The sequence below is a fragment of the Callithrix jacchus genome, chromosome 6 (genome assembly GCF_049354715.1).
Source record: "Callithrix jacchus isolate 240 chromosome 6, calJac240_pri, whole genome shotgun sequence".
NCBI lineage: Eukaryota > Metazoa > Chordata > Mammalia > Primates > Cebidae > Callithrix > Callithrix jacchus.
This window is the reverse complement of record NC_133507.1, coordinates 104519138-104535336: the sequence shown is the minus strand read 5'-3', so window position 1 is coordinate 104535336 and position 16199 is coordinate 104519138. Positions and strand designations below refer to the sequence as shown.

Genomic DNA, 16199 nt, shown 5'->3' with positions numbered 1-16199 from the left:
TCAAAGAACATCTATAACATCTTGTTTGGGATACAAAGTTCTCCTGGCTGATTCTACTAGAAACAGCCTGAGTTTTTGTTCTGTAAATTGGGACAAGTGTTCTAAGCGTGCCTTTCTCATCTATAAGACGGATATTACCTATTTTCCTACTTCACTGAGTTCTCCCGAATAGAACAGTGAGATAATTTATTATGTATAATTTACTGTAAGCAACTACGTAAGTTATTAAGTTTATCTTCTGGGCATGCTCTCATTATTCTTAAGGTTAAGACTGGTTGAATGTTAAATGCAGTATTATAGATTCAAAACAGAATATAAACACATAAGCCTTATAAAATAACATGTCCAAGGAGAAGACTCCAAGCATTTTAAATTCTTGTGCATGAGCGAGAAGTAGCAAAACCTCTTCACAGTTCCAAGCTACCCTGAACTTACTTCTCCACTCAAGTCAGGAAAGTAGAATAAAAGTGTTTTGAGATGGCAAATGTATTAGTCCATTCTCATGCTGCTATGAAGAAATACCTCAGACTGGGTAATTTATAAAGAAAGGAGGTTTAATTGACTCACAGTTACACATGGCTGAGGAGACCTCAGGAAATTTACAATCACGGTGGAAGGTACCTCTTCACAGGGTGGCAGGAGAAAGAATGAGTGCAAGCCGGGGAAATACCAGACACTTATAAAATTATCAGATCTTGTGAGACTTACACATTATCATGAGAACAGCATGGAGGAAACCACCCCCATGATTCAACTACCTTTACCTGGTCCTGCTCTTGACACATGGAGATTATGGGGATTACAATTCAAGGTGAGATTTGGGTGAGGACACAGAGCCAAACCCTATCAACAAGTGATTTGGGGGTTTGTGAATCTATAAAATTTACATGTAGAAATATTCAATTATGTTTATATGCCTTTCTTTGAAAAATGCCCTTTAAAAAATAAAGGTAATTTGGTTAGGCATCAAGAATTATATTATTTTTGCTTTGTAATAATTAGGCTTCTGGATGGGCGCAGATGCTCAAGCCTGTAATCCCAGCACTCTGGGAGGCCAAGGTGGGTGGATCACGAGGTCAAGAGATCGAGACCATCCTGGTCAACATGCTGAAACCCTGTCTCTACTAAAAATACAAAAAATTAGCTGGGCATGGTAGTGTGTGCCTGTAATCCCAGCTACTCAGGAGGCTGAGGCAGGAGAATTGCCTGAACCCAGGAGGTGGAGGTTGCGGTGAGCCGAGATTGCGCCATTGCACTCCAGCCTGGGTAAGAAAAGCGAAACTCTGTCTCAAAAAAAATAAAATAAAATAATAATTAGGCTTCTGTGAGTCCTGCATATGGTACATTTTTATGCCATGAAAAATATACAATTAAAAAAATCAATGCTTCTCAGTTGTGTTCTTAATTACTACACTTTTTTAAGTTTCCAAAATTATTAAAAATCAACCAGAAAGTTTAGAATTATAACTTTTAAAGTAATAAAGTATTAAATCTCCCATCAATCCTATTTCTTGACAACTAATTCCCCACAGGTATCATTGTGCAGTGTGTATCTGTAATATTTCTCCACTTTTAATAACATATACACATAATCAAAATGTTTTACCAAGATATATGTCATGCAATCTGAACTCCTACTTGTTTTGATAGCTCAGCCAGTCTTCCTTGGTTTGCCCTACCCAAGGACAAAGATGACCACACATCTGTACTCTCTTCCACCTACCACTCTTGGACCCATTCTTTACCCCTGATCACATTCACTATATCTTACACCAATTTCTCCTTCTCAACAATTCATAAATCTTCTTACGTAACTACGTACCTTGTATTTTAATTTTCACTTAACTACGTACCTTGTATTTTAATTTTCTCAACACTTTTTACTCATCTTTATGATTCTTTTCCTTTAAAAATATTAGGAAGCTCTACTTTCACTACCCTCCTCCTTAACCAGAGTGCTACATTATCACAGAAATATCTGAGTTTATGCACTAAAATTTGAAGAACTAAGTCAACAAAATAACATTTGACTGGGTGGAGGAGGGAGAGGCAACAAGAACCCTCAGGAGCAAATGAGCATAACTGCAAACATATAAATTTTGAAGTTTCATAACTAAAATCTTGTATAATTTCCCAGATTATTTTAAATGAAGCAATGTGGAACACTTGATAATACAGAGTGAGCAAGCAAAATTAAAAAAAGCTCTTACGGTGATGATTCCAGAACAATGCTATTAGCTTGTGTTGATGACGGAGATCTCTGATTCACAAACACTTCACTTGGGGAAGTATGAACCATATGGTCTACCAAATGACCAACTGAAGATGGTCGTAACCGAGTTCCTTCCTGCGTGAATGCAGAATTTCGACTAAATAAAGAAGGAGAAAAACGGAATAAAAATATGCTTTAATTCAAAATTTTCAAGTTTTTAAATATATGATTACATCAGAAAGTGGGTATGTGTTTTTAAGTGAAACAGTGTTGACTAAGCAATCACTCAAAAAATAGTGTGATATAAACAGAGAGAACAGAGATTGGGAAGTCAGTGATCTGAGTTATAGTCAACAATCTGCCAAGGATTCTACCCATAAAATTATTTACTATCTCTATCTAAGTACCTTAATGTCTCTAGGTGTTACTCACTATGATTTTTGTCTTATTCAGCATTTATAAAATAAAGGGATTAGAATAAATAATTAAAAAATATATTCTGGTCTGAATTCTTTTTTAATGCTTATAAATGTTTTTATTTAAGAGACTTTTTTTGAATCCTAAGACTAGGTGGTGAATACTATATTGCCATCCTCTTGACAGTCACATAGATTAGTATTATTACAATTTTTAACTACAATATTTCAGTACTTATGTGTCAGATATTGCTCTAAGCATTTCATTTAATCCTCCTAACAACAGTATAAGAAAGACACTATGAGAAATATAATTTTGTAGATGAGAAAAATGAAACAGATTAAGCATGCGGTGATTCCAGGGCCCATGCTCTTATCCACCACCTTGTGCTATCTCTTTAGAATTAAAAAAAAACTTTTTAGAATATATCTAAAATTGTTTCATTAACCAGAGAACTTAATCAGAGCTACTGCTAATTAATTACTTGAGTACTTCAGCTTAAATATCTTACATTTTCTATAACTTGCTACTAATGAAGCTTTGGATATATGCAATCATTTATAAGGAAAAATGATTTAGCAACCTGAAATTCACAAGATAGAAATTACTAAATCCTTTTATTCTAGGAGTAACTTTAACACATAAGTATTAAAGTTCTGTGAACCAAACTGTTTATGTATATGCTTTACTTCTGATATGGTAGAAGTTTATTCTTCAGCTGATCATAGCCTTCAATGCTATAGCTTTTAGATTTTTTTTTTCTTCTGAGACAGGGTCTCACTCTGTCGCCCAGGCTGAAGTGCAGTGGTATGATCTCAACTCACTGTAACCTCCACTTCCTGGGTTCAAGTGATCCCTGCCTTTACCCCCAACAGGTGCATGCTACCACACTCAGCTAATTTTTGTATGTTTTTGTAAAGATGGGGTTTCGCAATGTTGACTAGGCTGGTCTAGAACTCCTGACCTCAAGGAATCTGCATGCCTTGACCTCCCAAAGTGCTGGGATTATAGCTAGCCACATTTAGAATTTTGTGCAAACTTAATAAACATTAATGTGCATAAAACATTTATGAAAAAGACATCTTCAGATATTGTATTTCATACCAAAATTCAAGTATTTTATAAATGAACCTTATGGGTTAACAAAGTATGTTACACAGTGGCACACATTTGTTTATCATTATCTTAATTACATCCAACATTTGTAATATTATAAAATTAAGATAATCAACATCTTTAGCTAGTACATTTAGCTAATTTATGATCTTATTATCATTTACAGCAAAACTCACAACTTTTGTGAGCAATGTCAGACTGAAATATATATATATATGGTAAGTACTGAATCATACAGTGCTTTTTAGCTCAGAGAGACCTAAGCTTATAGGGACTCATGCTGGAAACCCATTTTTCTTTTTTTTTTTTTACATATATATTTTATTGCACTTTAGGTTCTGGGGTACATGTGCAGAACATGCAGGATTGTTGCATAGGTACATACATGGCAATGTGGTTTGCTGCCTCCATTCCCCCATCACTTATATCTGGCATTTCTCCCCATGTTATCTCTCCAACCTCCCCACGCCCCATTCTCCCGCCCCTAGCCCCCTCAAACAGACCCCAGTGTGTGATGCTCCCCTCTCTGTGTCTATGTGTTCTCATTGTTCACAACACCCACCTATCAGTGAGAACATGTGGTGTCTGATTTTCTGTTCTTGTGTCAGTTTGCTGAGAATGATGGGAAACCCCTTTTTCTAGGCCACAGAACATGCTATAGTCATGGTTGAGGTAGTGGTTTAAGTAAGAGAATCACAATCACTTGGAAAGCATTTTCAAATAATATATACTCGCCTAGAAATTCTGCTGGGAATCCACATGAAAAAATGAGTGTGTCAACAACAATCATATGAGATTTTAAGTCTAACAGACCCTCATTTATCAAGTACTCTAACTACAAGAGTCAACTGTTGAGGAAAGTGAGAGTGGGGTCCTTATTCAATGCCGTAATCTCATTCCTTAAGTCTATACCATGTTACTTCTGCAATGAGCAAAAGGTAAAGAGAAAATAATGCTCTGGAGCAACAAAAATCATATTTTGCCAAAAGAATTCAATTTTTACATATTTTTATCTTCAGGTAATAAAAATACACAGCCAATAATTAGAAATTAGCAAAAGTTACACCTGATCTTGGCTTGTACTTACTGATTAGGAGTTCCAGGTGGAGATCGTGATGGAAGGCTTTGTGTTTCTAACCTGTCATCCGATATTGAATTCCTGCTTACTACTTCCCAATCCATTAACTTCCGTGCCAATGGCTTACTTGGGGATCTGCAGAAATAAATTAAATAATATGTTAAAAGTTTTATTTTTATATTCCAAACTATATGAATCAAATCCTAGAATTTGTTTTCATAGATTATGTTCTAGATGAGAAACATAAAGAGTTTACTTGTAATAAATTAATGCATTTAGAGGTTATTTACCAAACAACTTCCTAAGAAAGTACATTTGCTTTATATGAAGAATAAAGGAAGGTAGGCTACCAAGAGTAGGATAGAGCATAAGAGGAGAAAAACAGAAGAAACAAGAAAAGGAAGGCGAAAGGTAAAAAGAGAAGAGTTTGCTACCAAATGTTTTCTCAGATGTTACTGATATGATAGAGACTGCCTACCTCTCTGTTCCAGAGTATCTGGAACACTAGCTTATCTTGGGATGTATTAAATAATTCCTAGCACATTATCTCCTGAATGCTTCCATATCTAAATCCCAATCCTCTGCCTCAGTGAAGACAGAACAAAAATAATTATGCATATTACCTTTATCTATTAAAAATTTTTTGAATACACAGTAGGTTAGTGGATTTTTCCCTTTTTTCCAAAACCATTTTGGAAGGTTAACAATTCTGTCTAGTGGTAGGGAGTAGAAGTATATGTTTTATTATGAGTCTACATATTATCAGTTATCCTAATGATAAAGATGAAAACTAAGTGATGTTTTAAAAAATATCTTGGCTGGGTGAAGTGGCTCAGTGCTGTAATCTGAGCACTTCGGGAGGCCCAGGTGGGAGGATCATTTGAACTTACGAGTTTGAGACCAGTCTGGGCAACATAAGGAGACTCTGTCCCTACAAAAAATAAATTAGCTGGGTGTGATGGCAGGTGCCTGTAATCCAAGCTACTTGGGAGGCTGAAGTCAGAGCATCACTTGAGCCCAGGAATTCCTGTCTCAGAAAAAAAAAGAGAGAGAGAGATCTTCATATTAAGATAAAAAGTGACTGATCTATGCAGAGATCATAAACCCTTAGAATTTTAGGAAGTTAACAACTAAAGTCTTTTTTATATGCAAATTCAGATAATGGACAAAATTAGTGAAAAATACATGCTATCTCTTTAACTGGCTTTATGAAGTGCAGAGTTAAAGTGAAGGCTAATAATTCAAGCTACTTATATAAAGTATATAATAAATCATCTTGTTTTATATTTCAGAAGTGAACTGAAGCATATAAAAATTATATATATTTTCCATTATAGCACAATGTACAAAAATGAAATAGCTTCTGTTGTTTTCCTACAAAAACCAGATCATAAAAATTTATGTAGAAACACCTATGAGTAAAATTAAAAAATGAAGACTATTTTTAGTTATAGTTAATAGGAATCATAGGCCTTTGTTGTGTAAATTGAGATTTATTTTCAGATTTTCCTATATTGATAAAGAATTGCAGGTAGTATTGGACTTGCTTTTTAGCTCATTGGAATATTTTCCTCTCATCATTTACTACATATATACTTTACTATGGCTTAAAAAAAAAAATTACCAAGGAAGGCATAGAGCAAATGCAATATTAACTCATCTGATTACATTAAAACTTAGTAACAGCAGAATTCTAATACATAATGATCTCGTGAAGTTTGAAGTTTCACTATCTGCTGGAATTTCCTTTCCAGTATGTTAAACGTGTAAAAAGCAAGGTTGGACTAAAATGTACACTAACACTGACCAAAGAAACTGAATAAACTGTTATTACGTGTACAGTAGGAAGCATTAAAATAATGATAAGGACTCTGAATTTGAGATGTGGCTTCCTATTAGACAAACCTCTTATGTTTCTGTATCTAAAATGTATAAATTTATTAGCACAATATGACCCACAGGTCTCTCCCTACCACCTGAATTTTATAATATCTGAGTATCTAAATTTTCAGGGCAATGTTTTAGCCTATTAACTTTATTAAACCATGAAAAATTTAAGTTACTTATAAATTTAAACCACACAAGTGTCCTAACATTTCAGCAATTCATAGCCGAAACATTTTTAGTTTGGCCTAATGACATTTCCTTAATCAAAAAGCTTGTAGGCATTTTCTAAGAATGTTACTGGTTTTTAAAAAAGATACACTGACTCAGATTTCATTTTCCAAACGTGAATTCAAAGTAATTTAGGTGTGAATATTTCCCATTATCACAGGTTGAAATTATACAATTTTTTTTATTTGAAGATAATTCATGACATCATTTAGTTCAACCCCCTCATACTGCAGTGTAAATTTTCTTATCAGTCACAACAGAATGAAAATAAAGTATATTATCTCATGCATTTGATATTTAAAATAAAGATGAACATTTACGGCTCTTCTATTAAAGATAATTAATAATTTAATAAACTATCATTTTCTCATATATTAGACTACTAAATGTAAGTTGTATGAAAGTTCATCAACCATAATCAGTAGATCAACCACTTTCATTTTCTAAAAGCTGGAAAAAGTCATTTGAAGAAAAGAAATTCTAGCACACTTACCTAGTCTGAAGCGTCAGAACACTTTATTGCTGTTAATGGACTAAACATGGCTGGGCACTTTGAATTTAAAACCAAATTCCTTGTACTGTATTTTATTAACAGTTTTAACCTCAGAGACCCACCCACTCAAGCTTGCTGTCTATACTTCCTGTTGAGTGTGGAAATTTCAGAGAAAAAAATACCACACAGCATCAGCGTGTTTGCGATGTGGTAAGCTTCTTTTCTGTCCAGGGCACCTCATTTTTCTGTTGTATGAGAATATTGTTTTTCTCTTTTCTTAGATATATTATATGACAATTGCAAAATGTGAAAGCAATTTGAAGGGGTGATAATCAGTATATGTGCTGCCAAGGCAAGCACGAAGAGGTGATAATCAGAAAAAAGAAAAAACATTTAATTATTGCTAAAAAATTATTATCACATGAAAAGTTTAAGGAAGAGCCTTTTTTTTTTTAAACTGCATTTTAGGTAGGAAGAGCCTTTTCTATCTATTCATACTGTCAACTAACCCCCCCCCCGTAAAAAAAAGAACTCTAGAATTCCCTGGTACTTTAATAAAATAATAATTACTAAAACCATTAGAGAATTTTCTAGTCATTACAATCAGATTCTAACATACTAGTAAAACAATCCCAGAAAACCTTCATCTTTCAGAGAAAGAGATTATCATTAAACAGCACAGTACTATTACAACCTCATCATAGCTGATACCTTATTATTTCAGAGGACCCACACAATTCCAGAAAAACAAAAGGAATAGGAGAGTTATTTGAGGCTTGAAATTTGGAAATATTGAAACTTTAGCTCTACTATTCACTGAATAATGGCTATTTGTCAAAAACCTATTAAACAACTATACATTTTAATAATGAATATAGAAAATGAACAACTAAGATGAAGATATAACTATTTCTAAAATCTATATGACAGAAATATTAAAACATTAACACTTAAAAAGAAACCATTTATATGTGATATTAACTTAATATATAAATACACCTATGATCTGGTATTCATATTAGGATATACTACATACAACTAGTGATCAAATCACATATTCTATACTTTTTATAAAAGTCAAGAAAGAAGGAAGATGTTGTTAAGAAAGGAATAAAAAAGTTTTAAGTATATTGTTACGGTGTTACAACCCTGAGAATCAGAAAAATATTTTAAGAAATATTATTGGTATTTAAAAAAAAATACATTGACTCAGATTTCATTTTCCATAAGTGAATTCAAAGAAATTTAGGTGTAAAGATTTTCCATTATAGGTTTAAAGTACAGGATTTTTTTATTTGAAAACAACTCATGACACCATTTGGTCCAACCCCCTTCATACTATAGCACAAATTTTCTTATGAGTCACAACAGAATGAAAATAAATAAAGTATATTATCTAATGCCTATCATTTTTTTTTGAGATGGAGTCTTGCTCTGTCACAAGGCTGGAGTGTAGTGGCACAATCTTGGCTCACTGCAACCTCCGCCTCCCAGGTTCAAGCGATTCTCCTGCCTCAGTCTCCCAAGTAGCAGGGACTACAGGCACATGCCATCATGCCCTGCTAATTTTTGTATTTTTGGCAGAAATGGGGTTTCACTAAGTTGGCCAGGATGGTCTCGATCTCTTGACCTCATGATCCGCCCGCCTGGGCCTCCGAAAGTGCTGGGATTAGAGGCCTGAGCCACTGCACCGGCCTGATTTTTAAAATAAAGATGAACTTACCATTTATGGCTCTTCTATTAATGCTAATTCATAATGTAATAAAATATTATTTCCTCCTTTATTAGGCTACTAAATGTAAGCTGTATGTCACACATATTACTGTGACATCCTTAGAAAGTCTTAGCAACAACTACTCTGGAGGCAGGAATGTGGCTGAGTAAAGGGAGGAATCCTAAATGTTAAGTTTACAGTTTGTAATCAAAGGATTTAACTGTCAAAAGATTCACTGCCATTATAAATGACTAGATTTTTAAACACCAAAGAAAATGTGCAAGATATGTTAAATGATAAACACAAACAACAAATGGTATAAAACAATTTTGAAACAAATATATATACACATATATATAAATGTCTCTATAAGTATATGCATAGAAAAATCCTGAATAATTGAGTACCAACATTTTTTTAAATAGTTGTCTTGGGATGTTAAATTTCCTTTATGTTCTTTGATACTGTTGGAAGTTTTTAAACACAATGAGCTACCACTTATATTACAAGGGGAAAAAAGCAATTTCCACATTTGCAAAGAGGAAGAAAAAAACTAATACAAAACTCCCTTTACTCTGGAAACACACAGCAGAAAGGACTTTTAGGTAAAGAAGAACAAAATCTAAACAAAGTGAAATCAAAAGCAAACTTCTCTAGTTTTCTTTATTAAAACTTAAGACTCTAATAGCAGTAGATACCAAGCACATAACTAATTAAAGGACTTAGCCTCTCAAAGTCATTTTCAATGGAAAAAAAAAAAAAAAAAAAAAAGACTGTCTCAACACACCTGTATCCAGTTGGTCATCAATTTCTGCTAGTTTTGCTTACAAAATGTTCCTTAAATTTGTTCCCTATTTTCCATTCCATTACCAGTGTTTTTGTTCAGGCCTTTATTATTTTCACTTGGATCACTGCAATTACCTTATAATTGCAGTCTCTGGGTACTGAGGCTTTGCTTTCTAATTCATTCCCTATCCTTGCTTATAATACTATTTTCTATAACATAAATCTTATCATGTCATTTCACTTGTTAAAAAGCAAATAAGCTAGGTCAGGCCTTTTGGCTCATGCCTGTAATCCCAGCACTTTGGGATGCCGAGGTGGGAGGATCACCTGAGGTCAAGAGACCAGCCTGGCTGGCATGGCAAAACCCCATCTCTACTAAAAACATAAAAATATTAGACAGGCATGGTGGCATGTGTATGTAATCCCATATACTAGGTAGGCTGAGGCAGGAGAATTCCTTGAACCTGAGAGGCAGAGAGGCAGAGGTTGCAGTGAGCCAAGATTGTGCCATTGCACTCCAGCCTGGGAGACAGAGCAAAGACTAAACAAAAAGAAAACGAAAAAAAGACTATAATAGACCCTATAGAAAGAAAGACAATAAATGATAAACAAAAATAAAGCAAATTATCTCTTAACAATATAATTTAAATAAATATGGAAATGAAATGGCTTGATAACATGAAATAAGTCACTATATTTCTCAAAAATGTTTTAAAAAAGGAGAGCAACCTCAAACAAAATATTGTATTAATAACATAATATTTGATCAGCCTATTCAGAACTGCAATGCCTGGCACACTATTAATGCTCATATAAAAAATGAATCAATAAACTAGACAAGCTACTTTATCATTTCCTCAACATAATTTATGGTTAAAGAATAGTGATAATTCTGTAATCAAAAATTTGAAATATTTAGAAAAACTTTTTAAACTCAATCCATCTTTTTAAAAAAAATTCAGATAATGAAACAGTATTGGCTTACCTTGCAAATACCCTGTCTTTATTTGCCTTTTCTTTGCCATACTGAACTGATTGGACTTCAGTTCTCCCACTGAAATACATAAATATGCACAACAATAAAGTCTTTAAGAGAACTATAAGATAAAATGACTACACATAACATGATTATAGTATAATTTCCTAAGAGACAAGACATTCCTCGCAGAGAAAAGGAAGCAGATAATGAAAAGACTGGACTGACATTCCAATTCTACCTGGATGAATAAAGCTTAGTTACATTCCTCCCATTAATGAAGACAGATGTGTTCAACTCCCTCCATGTCCAGACTCAAAACAGCTCCAGATTTTTGTTTAGAGGAAGCAACTAAGCAGAAAAATGGTGGGATTTGGCACTAGGAGATTTGTTTTGAAGCTGATTTATCTAAGGGAATTGTTTATAGAGAGAAACTGACCTTCCTCTGAGGTACACCAATGTGTTCAGATGAAATTTGTTAATAAAAGTTCTCAGAGAGTTTATTTGAGACATTCTCATTACTTGTGAATGAACAAAAATTTCTGGTATATCAAATGTAGCAATTTACAAAGACAGACATCTAATGCATATAAAAACAGCCAAATGCCGGTTTCCACAGTTAAGTTAGTAATTTTAAGACCATTTTCCATGGATAAATATCAATAAATATAAACTGAATGGCACTTTTATGAGGTTTCAATGGAAAAATGAAAAATATTACCATGATTTTTAAACTTCAAGTTGAAATTTCCTAAGAAAATATTTCCTCTAAGAGGGAGGTAATAAATTAAAATTCATCACTGTTTTGCATTTCCACATTAGAATAATGATGTTAATCCTCTGCATACTTTGGAACAGAGATAAGGATATGTGCATAGAGACTGGTGGAGAAAGTAATTGATCTGATAGTCCCAGTACCATCTGTCAGTCAAAAAAGAGTATTTCAACATTTTAAGTATGAAAATAGTTCTAGGATTCTCCACTACTGCTCATTATGAAGGGAAAAAAAGTTTATTTAGTGCACACTCATTAGAGATGGTACTGTGTCCAGGTAACATTTTTCATGCTCCCATTCCTACCTCATTTACAAGACGTCTAATCATTTTGATGATTAAAAAGTCCTTTGGATATGTTTTAAAGTTCTTAAGGACTATAAAGGAAAAGCTTAATTTTTAAAAATTATAAATATATTTGATTATGTATATACAATTTTAATGTGCAAGCTGTCATAGGCCCAATCCTGTCCTGTGCCCTATGTTTTGCAGGGACTATGATAAGCTACATTTTCTAGATGATTTTGCCTTAGGTTCTGCTTTTAGAAGGTATTGGTGGAAGATCAGGAAGTGGAGAAAGGCAGAGCAGGAAACTGGTAGCTGTTGGCAGCTGGCAGCTGCTTTAGTAGTCATGGGGATATAGGGCATAGTAAGAAAGAGCATCCTGTAGATGGTCCCATCCTTGATTAAAGCAGTACTTCTCTGGAAGATACAGACTGACTTTTCTTCACTGGAAAATTAATGTATCAATCAGAGTTCAGTCAGGGAATCACAAAGTTTCCCTACAGTGGCTCTAACAGTATAGTAGCAGGTGTTGGTTTGTAGACTCCAACCCAGGAGTGACCCATGCACCTGATTTTTAGGCATTACCCATTCTTCCTGTTTGTTTCCCCATAACCATGTTTACCCTCTTTTGTTTTCTCAGCATTTCCAACACCCATGTAACTAATTTCTTTAATTAAACTGCTTTTGTCTGAAATATCAAAAGGGCTTTCTGTTTCTCTGACTGAACTCTGACTGATACACTAATTTTCCAGTGAAAAAGATTCAAATGGGACACCATTACTCAAAAGGTTGGAATAACAATTTAAAAATTTCATAATAAAGAAATAATTTTTTAAAAAAATTAATGCAAGAAAGGCTTATATTTCATATTGTTCATAATACAGACATTAGAAGTTTAGTATTGTCACTACAACAAAATGAAAAACTGTTCCAGTTTCAGAACACTAATCTTTGACAGTAAGAGACTTATCTTTTGAGCAGTAAGAAAGTATCATTTATATATATGCTTATTATAAGTTATTCAAGAATATAGAAAAACATAATAAGAACAAAAAAAATTGTTTTTAGCCACAGTCGTACCCATAAAGAAATCACCACCATTATGAACAGGTAGAAATCATTCTAAAATTCATGTACATAAACATTTAAAAGGCTAGACATGCATAGATAATAATTTTATTAAAATGTAATTATGACATATGACTTAATGAAGAAAATCAAACTGGTTTCCATTAAACTAAAAGATTAAAAAAAAGAAAAAAAGATTAAGAAAACCTCAAGAAGTGGTGTGTTAACACCTAAAATTGTTTCAAACTTTAAGGATTCAAATATTTCCTCCCACTAGTCCCTTGCTTCATTTTTTAAAGTTATATTATTTATTCTGCTTTGGCAAAGTTTATACCATTTTAATTTTATTCAGCAGTTATAATTCTCGCAGTTGTCAAGAATTAGTTCTTATAGTGAGGATTTAATCTTCATTTTCAGGGCTTTTAATCAGGATTCTTCGTCGGATATTTTGATTTATTTCCTCGTTTGCTGAATTTTTGCTACTAAATAAATGTTTTCAGGAAGGTCTTGGAGATGTCATATTCTCTGAGTTTTTGCATACTGAGTAATATCTGTTGACTTTGGACTTGAATGGCAATGTGACTATGTTTAATATTTTTTGGTCATGTTTTTGTCTTTAGGACTTGGTTGACAAAGGATGGCCCACAAGTAACATAAGCCTGAAGAAAAGTTTTATTTGGCATACATATTTTTTGTTGTTGTTTAGAGACAGGGTCTTGCTCTGTCACCTAGGCTGGAGTGCAGTGGCCTGATCATAATCCTGTTACCTTGAACTCCTGGCTCAAGTGATCCTCTTGCCTGAGCCTCCTGAGTAGTTAGGACTATAGGTGTGTGCCAAAAAGCCCAGCTTATTTTTAAACTTTTGGTAGAGACAGGGGTCTCCCTATATTGCCCAGACTGGACTTGAACTCCTGGCCTCAAACAATCTTCCCACCTTGGTCTCCCAAAGCACTAAGATTACAGGCCACTATGCCTGGTCTACATTATTTTAAAATATTTAATTTAAACTGATAAACCACTAGCAGATTAATCAAAGAAGATACAAGTTATCAGTATCAAGAATGAGAGAAGCAACATTACTACATATTCTGGAGCTATTAAAAAGATAATGGGGAATATCATAAACTCTATGTCAATGAATTCAACCTAGAAGAAATGGATAAATTTGCTGACAGACACATACTACCAAATCTTGCTCAGGAAGAAAGACAAAACCTTAATTGCCTTATCTATTAAAAAATTTGAATGCGTTCAAAACCTTCCTATAAATAAGACTCCTGCCCAGATGAATTAATTTACAAATTCTATCAAACATTTAAAAAGGAAATCATATTATTACTATGCAGCCTGTTCCAGAAAATGGAACTTTCCTCAACACATTCAATGAGGCCAATTTGACCCTGACACAATAAAATCTGAAAATGATATCATAAGAAAGAAAACTACAGAGATATATCTATCCCTCATAAACACATATGAAAAAATCTTAAACAAAATTTAGCAAAGTAAATCAAACAATATATATATAAAGAATATCATGGTGAAGCGGGATTTATCCTAGGAATGTAGGGTTGGCTTAACACTAGAAATGCAATCAAAGCAATTCATCATACTAACATCAGATTTTAAACTTTGAATATGATCATTTCTTATGTGTCAATTATACTTCAATAAAGCTGTTAAAATAACTGTTCAATTTTCTAAAATATACAGCTTCCATTTAATAATCTTTAATCTCAGTTTTGTTGAAACAGGTAAAATTTGTCAATACTTGGCCAATATTCCCCAAGGGCAGTAACAGCCTTCTGAATGGCCAGTGTTGCTCCCTTCCCTGCCAATCTTTTTTTTTTTTTTTTCCCAAAAATCAGATTGTTCTTGAACTTGCTTTTATTAATATTATGGTATAAATTTCCTTCTGTTTCAGTGATTTCCTTCCAAAACAGGTTTTTTTTTTTTTTTTTAAGCTGTCTTTTGTATTTGAAGTCACCATATGTAAATTTTATGTTTGCTTTGGTATGGTTTGGGTAACTTCCTTGATTTTTTTTCTCATCTTATCTGAGACTTGCTTGAATTATAGCTGAAGACTGGTCACTGCTTCCTATTCATTTCTTTGTACCTAAATGAAACGATGTGTGTTTATGTCACATTTGCAAGGACAAAGGGGAGAAAAAATAATTCGAACAGATGGTAAGAGTAGTCCCTGTATAACTACCTTGGTAATCAATTAGAAATTAAATTCATTGAAGGAATATCTTTAGGGGTTGTACTGTTCTCATTTCACATAAAGCCCTGGGGATTTCTTCTTTTCTTGCTGAGATTTATTAACAGTAGGTAAAGCTCTTTGCTTTTTTCTAAACTTTCATTATAGATCTGATACTCTCTCCTTCCATCTATTTACTTTTAAATTTATGAGTACTGTTACCTTACTTTGCTCAAAATTGCTTTTAGGAAGGTAGAAAAAAGGAGTTAAACATGATAGCAAACCACTTAGGAAATTCCCTGTGCCTTTTGTTTGGTTAACAATGTCCTAACTCTGTTTAATTGTTACTACTTAACTTTTGAGCTACTTTTACTAATTTTTCTGGGGTCGGAGTCATATATTTTAAGTGACTTATCCTGTACTAAGCTTCATATTGTTATTTTTACTGAGATTACAAATTAGGCAATTATAAATCTTTAGGTTTACAGTTAAATCTTTTCTGGGACTTATCTAAAACATTTTTCTCATGAACATATAACATAAATTAATCTTAACACAGATGGAGTTCTGTTGCCCAGGCTGGAGTGCAATGGTGCAATCTCAGCTCACTGCAACCTCCACTTCCTGGGTTCAAGTGATTCTCATGCCTCAGCCTCCTGAGTAGCTGGGATTACAGGTACCTGTCACCAGGCCTGGCTAATTTTTTTTTTTTTTTTGGTAGAGACAGGGTTTTGCCATGTTGGCCAGGCTGGTCTTGAACTCCTGACTTCAGGTGATCTGCCTGCCTTGGCCTCTCAATTACAGGTGTGAGCCACAATGCCCAGCCAAGGGTTTTATTTATCAAAGATGAAAAATCTTATTTTGTGCAGCATAAAGAAACAAGGAATAATATCTGTTTTACTAAAAGATGATGAATAACTTTCTACCTGATTCTTACCAGGTTCCACCTAAAAACAGCTTTCATAG

The 16199-nt window shown here is 33.6% G+C and overlaps 1 protein-coding gene across 6 annotated transcripts in view; it reads right to left on the bottom strand.

The window, feature by feature from the left end:
- PTPN4 (protein tyrosine phosphatase non-receptor type 4) overlaps window positions 1-16199 on the bottom strand; it is a 229265-nt gene that overhangs the window by 46658 nt on the left and 166408 nt on the right. For all 6 annotated transcript variants that reach the window (XM_002749530.7, XM_078327965.1, XM_017973535.4 and 3 more), the window contains 3 exons: window positions 10917-10985; window positions 4833-4958; window positions 2211-2369 (listed from right to left, as the gene is read on the bottom strand). In XM_002749530.7, the coding sequence (XP_002749576.1) occupies window positions 2211-2369; window positions 4833-4958; window positions 10917-10985 (354 nt within the window). The remainder of the gene's footprint in view (window positions 1-2210; window positions 2370-4832; window positions 4959-10916; window positions 10986-16199) is intronic.